Source organism: Vespula pensylvanica, chromosome 8 (genome assembly GCF_014466175.1).
Source record: "Vespula pensylvanica isolate Volc-1 chromosome 8, ASM1446617v1, whole genome shotgun sequence".
Taxonomy (NCBI): domain Eukaryota; kingdom Metazoa; phylum Arthropoda; class Insecta; order Hymenoptera; family Vespidae; genus Vespula; species Vespula pensylvanica.
In genome coordinates this window covers 5732028-5740622 of record NC_057692.1, presented here as the reverse complement: position 1 = coordinate 5740622, position 8595 = coordinate 5732028, and the positions used below count along the sequence as shown (strand labels likewise).

Genomic DNA, 8595 nt, shown 5'->3' with positions numbered 1-8595 from the left:
GAAGTATGTCATTGAGAATCGACTACATATACGGACTATCGTCCGTATTTACTTGTCTCTGATTTTGATAAATGTATACATTGTTGAAAGTTCGTTCATGTAGCGTGTATACTTTAAAATGACAATGTTTGATGTACGACTGTTTTTTGAAAAATGATGGACGCATTTTTTATTTTCATATTTTAATAGGGAGAATTAAATAAGAACACATTTAATTTTTCTTTTTTTTTGAATAAGACTTTATTTGCTTAAGATTTGACGTATTTATTTAGTACCTACTGCATATACAATAAGTACATTATACATCGGAACATGTGAAAATATATATAGTTTTAATAATCCAAGCATGCGCTTATGCGAACAGAAACTTTTCTATAATATGCAGAAAACATTTCTAGTTCAGCACGATTTTGTTGTTTAATTAGGCTTGGTCTCTCACTTACATTTTACTAAACAGACTTTTAACAAGACATACATTTAGCATACTGTCTTCTCCTTTCTTCTCTTACAGTTGTCAATACAAGTGATTTCTTCTTCATCAGATGTCAATGAAATGTAAAATCTGATACAAATTAATGAAAATAAATGAAGATAAATATTTATTCATCGTCACTCTTCTCTCCTCTTCTATCATGCGTCTTTTTTGCTTTGTATTCTTCCCATTTTCTATGATTTAGAGTCTGAAAATCGTCTACCTTGGCTATTAATTCTAGATATTTAGATAGTTTTAATAATTCTCTATCTTTGTTCCTAGTTGTATGCGCATGTCTGAAAGGTCTTATTCGCAAACCTGATTGTGGATTCATAATAAAATTTCTTCTTATGTCGTCAAACATTATTGTGTTCTTTGCCGAAAACTGTTTATACTTTCCCCAAATAATGCCTAGAGGTTTTACTCCCACTACTCCGTATTTTGGCGTGTGAACGGATATCATAGCAAGAGAATCTAGATGAAATGCTATTTTGTAATTTGGATGATTCGAGACACCTAACAGTTTCATCTTCTCGTTAATCCACTTCATGCTGGTTGCTGACCAAATGACTATATCGTAATTCTTGTAAGCTCGCGTTAAGAATTCATGTAGATATGGCCGCATTAACTCCGCTCCACTTTCTGCTGTTGATCTATGATCAAAAAGAGTGTAGTCTATGTCAAGTACAAGAAGTTTCTTGCCTTCCCTAAGAGGATTCAATTCTGTGATGGTATATTGATCAATTCTCTTTTGTATTTTAGATAAATATACTTCAGCCTTTTCTATTTCTACTTCTTCTTCCTCTATGTCTAGATCGTTCACTACATCCGGCATATTTTCTGGAGCTCGACTCACTTCCGCGATGTCCTCCTCTCGAGAACCCATTAACATTAATTTAAAACCTGGTTTTAATCCTAGCTTCCCTATAATGTCATCATCTTGTGCTGCTTTGCCTGGTAAATACAAAGTTTCTATAGACCTTTGTGAAACGTTAAGATATATTAAGAGATTAATTTTCAACAATTCAAAATTAACTAAATTAATTTATTTCTAATATTACAAGCAAGTAACACTTGACAAATTACTTAATACATTCAAAGGATATAGATTGATAACTTTAAAGGATACAACTAAAAAATATATAATGGAACATTATAAAAGGCTAGACATTTGATGTCACTTAAAAAGACTCATAGGTCTATAAAAACAGTTCAAAACATAACCTTTGAATTTGAGATTCAATAATTTTTGACGCTCTGGACGGACGCCTGTTTCTTTGTGTATGCGATTTTTTACTGAAAGGACCGTGTCAGATTCCAAGATATCAAGAATCTCGTACTCTTTTCCGCTCCATTTTACAATGATTTTGATTGCGTTCTCCATCGTTGCTTCCTCTAATAAAAGATGCGATGCAACTACAAATACAAAGCCATATACTGATAACTATTATTTGACAGGGTAAACAGATAGTAAAAAAATCGTAAGGGTGAGTCGGTGCCTTTATTCAGATTGAGGAGCATTTTACTATTGCGTAGCAGCGACGTTATTTGATTGGTCAGATTTCAAAATCCATCTTAAAAGGATTAATTCTATTGTCATAAATAAGCCGATACATTAAAACGGAAAATAACTTTGTTGGAATCTTTTAATCTGTAATTTTGATTTTTTGAATTATTACGGTTAAATACGTAATAGTTGAGTGAAGTTAGGAAATTTACGTAATTTTAATTTCGACCAATCAACACAAGTCTTTATTAGATCGCGAAATGATTTCTTTTGTCCCAACGTCACAGATTCGACGAATATTACGTGATGATTCAAGTTTATTGGCCGTAACAACGATTAATGACAATGATAAATGATGGAAAATAGACGTTATTCGAATCAACGTAACAACAAATTAATTTGTGTAATTCCACGTTTTAAAATAGGACACATTTTGCAGATCGAAATAATTATGCAATTTTGAAGTAAATAAGTTCCTTGAGACGTCGTAAGAGTGCGGTAGTATGATCTCGCGATTGCATTTTGTTTGTATTTTGTACCTTTCGAAAGTACTTCTTTCAACGGTTTTTTTCAATGGTCTTTTTAACGATCCGGGGAAAACGGTGGAACAATGGCAGCATATCAAAAGTAATTACAATTATATAGAGGTATAATTTTGATACGTTTTTCTTCTAGTTATAATATGATTAAAACAATTGATCACACTTTTTGATCGAATTTTTATAAATAGAAAACAACAATTTTTCTTAAGGATATGATCATTATTTTTTATTTTAAATAATCCATCAATGAATAAGATTTTAAATAGGCACTATTTGAATCGCGTTAACGACGTGTGATATATTTAACGAGTCTTCTTTCACAGTTAGTACTACAGATGCAAAATCCTTAAAGGGTATGATGTAAAGGTTAGATTATCAAATTTTTGGTGGTTCGTTCCTTTTACATTGTAAACAAATACATACGGAACAGTCTTATTTATAAAAATCGAATATTATCAAAGAGATTGACTAAAAAACGAAATCATTATGCAAAATTCTTGTTGCAACGAATGAAAAGTTTCTATTCCGAAAATTAATTAAACGCGTCTCGTTGTTCTAATTGAATAAAAAAAAAGAAAAAAAAAAAAAAAAAAGAAAAAGAAAAAAAAAAGCGAATTCCAACGTAGACACCCTACATGTATCATTTTCTATTCTATTTTGTTTCTTTTTCAGATATTCCATCAAAAATGCTCCTTTTCCAACTAGAGATACTCACTCTTGCGCAGGTTAGTCACACCTTTCCCTTTTGAACGCGCACGAGTACACTAATAATACACTAACGCATTTTTAATAGGACCGGTAGTGCAGATGAGTGCATCTAAAGCAATTACGTTTCTACGCAGCTGTGTAAAATAAAAGAAGGTAGGATATAAAATAATTATAAGAGGAAAAATAAAATGTTTTTATGCTCGGTCAACAATTTTGACCGATACGAAAAGAATCGCGATATAATCTATAAATATTATATAATTTCTAATAATATTTTTCATTATCTACCGACAAACTTTTAATGCACAAAACTTTGAATAATATCAAACGACGATTTACAAATAATAATTTAAACTTGATCTTATTTTCGCGACACACACACACACACACATATATATACATATTCCATTCAAAGAGAAACAAAGTCACAGTATTGCTTTGTTCAACATATCGTCAGTTTGATCCAATCAATCGGATCTCTTTAAAGATTTACACTCGATCGAACAAACGCGGTTTGACGGTTCGGATATCGTTCGGACCAAACTTGCTGGGTTTGGCATTCGACAAAGTTCCGAATCTTGGCATTTGCTAGTAGTACTGATCACTGAGGGAAAGAGTGGGAGATAGAGAGACAGAGACAGAGAGAGAGGGTGAGAGAGAGAGAGAGAGAGAGAGAGAGAGAGAGGGTGAAAGAGGGAGGGTAGGAGGAAGGGAGAGAGAGAGAGAGAAAGAAAGTTTCCTTATGGATATGGCCACTTCCGCTCGGATAAATCACGAAATTCAGCATCTGCGTATCGAGATGACGACAATCGGTTCGCTGGCCTTGTACGACTAAGCTTCCTTGCCAACATCGTGAACTTTTTTACCACATACAATCTTTTAAACATAAGAATAGATGTCTATTAAATATATATATATATATATATATATATGTGTATATAAAATAAAAATTTCTTAAAAAGAAACGTTCGAAGTTAAAAAAAGAGTTAGATACGATCGTTCAAAAGTTAAATTAAAATAAATGACATTGTTGAAAGATCAATATTAGAGAAGTTTGTAAGTGACGTTTAAAGTATCGATTTGTCGGGCCATCATCGAATACCTTTGAAACATTTTTTTCTACTCTTTAAATGAAACTTCGATCGCATCGTGTCAGACGTATCAATCGAATCGAGTAAAGCGGATTTGAATCAATCGACTAGAAATAATCGATTCGAAAAGCTATTTCATTGCGCGACGACGAGCTCTTCTCTTTTTCGGACACGTTATTTTTTTTTTCTCTCTCTCTCTCTCTCTCTCTCTCTCTCCTTCTCTCTTTTTTTTCCTTTCTACCTCACCTTTCCATTTCTTTGTGCAAACAAAATACCGCTCGCACGCAAAGGGATCGACAAATACGTTCACGATGACGAGAGAGACGTCAGGAAAGGACGACGTAGTGTGGTCAGGGGATGCTTTCACCTGCAGAACATCCTATGATTGATGCGTTACTATAGTACGTTATACTATTCCATTCGTTAACTTACACGTGGACACGCTTTAAAGAAATTCTCGATATCTCGATATGAGAGAACATCTGACTAATAGTAAATGGTAATTTAAAAAGAAAGATGGAAAATGAAGAAAAAAAGAAAAAGAGAAGAAAAACGAAAGAAAAGATGGAAACGAGGTTAACGAAGAAATTTCCAATATCTTGTCTTTTTATCTCCTGTTGAACACTTTTTATTTCTTGACATTCTTCCGTCTGGGAATTCCTTCGTCGATTTAATTCTTTCGAGTTGCCTGCGATTGGCGCGTAATTACGCGACATTCAAAGGGAAACAGTGTTCTTTGATTAATACATGTTTTTTATGTTAGTGAAAAGTTAGATTCGATTCGAATCACTCGATAGATAGATAGATAGAATTTTTTTCTTCTCGTATTTTTTTTTCACAAACATTTATTTTTTCCAATACGAAGAAGTTTTTTTTTGTTTTTATATTTTTGTTTTCGAAAAAAAAAGTTTATAGAGTCGATTGAACGAAACATCGAAAATTTAATAAATGTTTCATTATTTCATCATCGAATCAATACGATCGATAACCATTAACTTTTATCACTTTATTTCTTTTCTTTTTATAGTTAACAATATATATCCTATAAAACTAACGAATATTGCTATTTCTTTATCGCATATCATCTATCTATTTTTTATCAATCGATTATGTGAATATTCATTGTTCGAATAATCGATGTTTTGCTAGAATTTTTATTAAATAATTAGCATGCGTTAATTGCACATATATTCATCTAATATTTTTCATAACGTTTTTGATAGAATATATAGGAAAATTAATTCTCTATATTCTTATATTAAACTTTACTTTTATTTAAGAAATATACTATATATAATATATATAATTCTAGTTTCTTAAATATTACGAAAGAAATCTTAATAACATTTTAAGTAAATTCTGCAAAAATAAGTGCTCAGAATGTCCAAGCGAGTAATGTACAAAAGAAAGAAGGAGGGATTGTGAAAGTAAATTAAATTAATCAAATATAAGAATATACGGAAGGGAAGAAGGAAGGACGAAACGTACAAGTAAATGTTAGAATAAAAATTAATTGCAAGTTCGAACATATAATCGATTAAATTAATCGAAAATAAATTAAATTAATCGGAAATGAGAATATGAAAAGAGGAATAGAACGATGTCCAAGCAGGGTGGAAATGTAGGCAAGAGAAGAAGGAAGGAAGGAGAAGAGATCGTGCAATTAAATTTTTGAATAAAAACTGATTGTAAATTCGAATGTTATATTCGATTAAATTAATCGAAAATGAAATGATCGATCGAAATAATTACAAGCGAAATGATCGATATAAACGAAAATAAATTCAATTAATCGAAAATAAAAGATATAGAAGCGAAATGATGTCCAAGCAAATTGAAAACTATTCCATCGTACGATCGTACATATTCGAAAGGGAAGAAGGACGGAACGATCGTACAACTAAATTTTAAAATAAAATCTAATTAAGTTTGGAATGTTATATTCGATTAAATTAATCAAAAATAAATGAAATTAATCGAAAATGAGAATATGAGAAGAGAAACGAAACGATGTTCAAGTTGGGAATGAAACGAAACAGAAGAAGGAAGAAAGAAAGAAAGAAAGAAAGAAAGAAAGAAAGAAAGAAAGAAAGGAAGGAAGGAAGGAAGGAAGGATTAAATTAAAGGCGCTATTAAATCGTGGTATAAAAGTTAATCGCAAATTCGAATGTCATATTCGATGAAATGAATCGAGAATAAAATGACCGATCGAAACGATCTAAAAGAAATGAAATTAATCGAATATAAGAATGTACACATAGGAGAAGAAGGAAGAAGAAGAAAGAAGAAAGAAGACGTAGGATTAAATTTTGCGATAAAAACTGATCGTGAAACTCGAATATTTAAATTGATCCAAAAAATTCACTTATTATTAAATCGAAAAATTAAGCGAAAATAAAATGATCGATGGGAATAATCGAAAATAATTGAGGAAACAATTCAATGAATCGAGAAGAAAAGTATGTACAGAGAAATGGAACGTTGTCTTTAAGTTGAAAAGGTGACCATTCTCCATCGTATGGTCGCGCATGTACGAAAGGGAAGGAAGGAAGGATCGCGCGCGCGACGCCCCGGATAGAAACTGAGAGGAGGAGCGGCGCGTCGCTACTACTGCAGCAGCGTAACGTGCAAAGTCAGTTCGACGGCGGCGCCGCATCAGACGACGTATACGCTCGAGAGGACGCTCTGTGTGCACGGCTTTCTATTATATATATATATGTATACATATAATATATATAATATATATAATATATATATATAGATACATACGCACGTATATATATGTGTGCGTGTGTATATATGCATACATATATATATATGTATATATTTTAAAAAAAGAACCGACGATAAAAAGGAAGAAGAAGAAGGGGAAAGAGGAAAAAAAATAATATAAAAAAGGAAGAAAAGAGAAAAGAGAGAGAACCCCTCCCCGATTCGTTGTACTTGTCATCACTCTTTATCTCTCTCTCTCTCTCTCTCTCTCTCTCTCTCTCTCTCTCTTTCTTTCTTTTACACGCTTTATCACTCTCTATCTTTTTCTCTCCTTCTCTTCGTCACTCTCATCGTCGACAAGGTGCGCGTTCCCGGAGAGAAACTTCGCGAGGAGAGATCTTGATACAATCGTGTCTTTCTAAATATATTCTCTCTCTCTTTTTCTTTCTTTCTTTCTTTCTTTCTCTCTTCTATCTTTTTCTGCTTGTTTCGCTTTGTCTACATTTATCTCTTTCTCTCCCGCTCTTCCGGTACTTTATAGATGATCTCGATCACGATCGAGATAATATAAATTGATAGAGAGATTAAAAAGGGAGTATTTCATCTGGTACGTATTTGGAAAGAAGGGAAAAAAGAAAGGAAAATAAGAAGAGGAAGAAGAAGATTAGAAGTGGAGAAGGTGAAGAAACCAAAGAAAAAGAAATAACAACAGTTTCTCTTTTTGCGATAAGGATATCTCAAAGTTAATTTTTTTTTCGAGAGAGACTACGATCGTATAAACAATTTTAAAGAGAAAAACGATCGAAGGGACGCTCGGTATTTATTCTTCGCTGTCGCGTGCGCGATCCAGCAGTGCCTTCCTAGCCTCCCTCTTTTTCTTCTTAAACGTGCGTATCATCGCGTTTTACGATTGGTGAATTTCATCCTTGCTGGTGGAAATCATTGATAAAGATAATTCTTAGTGGGATCAAGAACGAAGAAGGAAGGAAGAAGAAAAAGAAGAGGAAGCAGGAAAGAAAAGAAATATTTGCATCTTTCGTGAAGGGAGAAGAAAGGAAATATTTGCGTGCTAGCAAGGATCTTTTTTGTTGTCTCTATCTCTATCTCTATCTCAATCTCCATCTCCATCTCAATCTCCTTTGTCCTGAAATTCGCGTCTACGAAGCTAAATCACAGGAGCAAATATGTCTTCGTCCTCGAGGACCTTCCCGCCGATTCTCGTCGCGGCACTCGTCCTTTGCGTTGGTGAGTAAAATTCATTCCCATTCTCTCTTTCCTTTCTTTTGCGATCGATTTCGTTAAAATTACATTTTAGTTTCCTCCTTTACATCTTGATTTGTAAAATACTTACGTAATTGTCATCGAATGATCCCTCCTCTTTGTTCTGCGTTCCATCTTTTCTTTTTCTCTAGACTTTACAACGTACGCTTTCAATATTTCTAATTCGATATTTTTTTTCTTCTCTCTCTCTCTCTCTCTCTCTCTCTCTTTTTAATAGAGCCTAATTATTGATAGAAAAACGATTGAAAAATATTCGGAATGATTAGCAGAAGTAGAAGGTCT

General features: G+C 32.9%; 2 protein-coding genes and 1 long non-coding RNA gene across 4 annotated transcripts in view; 1 reads left to right on the top strand and 2 right to left on the bottom strand.

Moving 5' to 3' along the window:
- Positions 1–221: 221 nt before the first annotated feature.
- LOC122631237 (ubiquitin-like domain-containing CTD phosphatase 1) lies at positions 222–1965 on the bottom strand. The gene is made up of 2 exons (XM_043816664.1): positions 1697–1965; positions 222–1426 (listed from the first exon to the last, which is right to left on the bottom strand). The coding sequence occupies exons 1-2, from the start codon at positions 1854–1856 to the stop codon at positions 600–602; spliced, it is 987 nt and encodes a 328-aa protein (XP_043672599.1). The 5' UTR covers positions 1857–1965; the 3' UTR covers positions 222–599.
- A 1357-nt stretch (positions 1966–3322) lies between these two features.
- Positions 3323–6946, bottom strand: LOC122631240. The gene is made up of 3 exons (XR_006327656.1): positions 6788–6946; positions 4567–5008; positions 3323–3833 (listed from the first exon to the last, which is right to left on the bottom strand). It is a non-coding gene; the product is annotated as an uncharacterized LOC122631240 (long non-coding RNA).
- A 202-nt stretch (positions 6947–7148) lies between these two features.
- Positions 7149–8595, top strand: part of LOC122631239 (lymphocyte antigen 6D) — a 61247-nt gene continuing 59800 nt past the window's right edge. Inside the window, exons 1-2 of one of the 2 annotated variants that reach the window (XM_043816668.1) lie at positions 7149–7919; positions 7995–8277. In XM_043816668.1, the coding sequence (XP_043672603.1) occupies positions 8217–8277 (61 nt within the window). In that variant the 5' untranslated portion in view covers positions 7149–7919; positions 7995–8216. Of the gene's footprint in view, positions 8278–8595 lie in introns of both variants that reach the window. The other variant, XM_043816666.1, reaches the window with a different exon arrangement.

Coding starts and splice junctions, on each gene's coding strand:
- LOC122631237 (XM_043816664.1), bottom strand. CDS start 1,856: ATGGAGAACGCAATCAAAATCATTGTAAAATGGAGCGGAAAAGAGTAC. Junction 1,427..1,696: donor ATTGAATCTCAAATTCAAAG/GTTATGTTTTGA, acceptor TGTATTTACCAG/GCAAAGCAGCACAAGATGAT.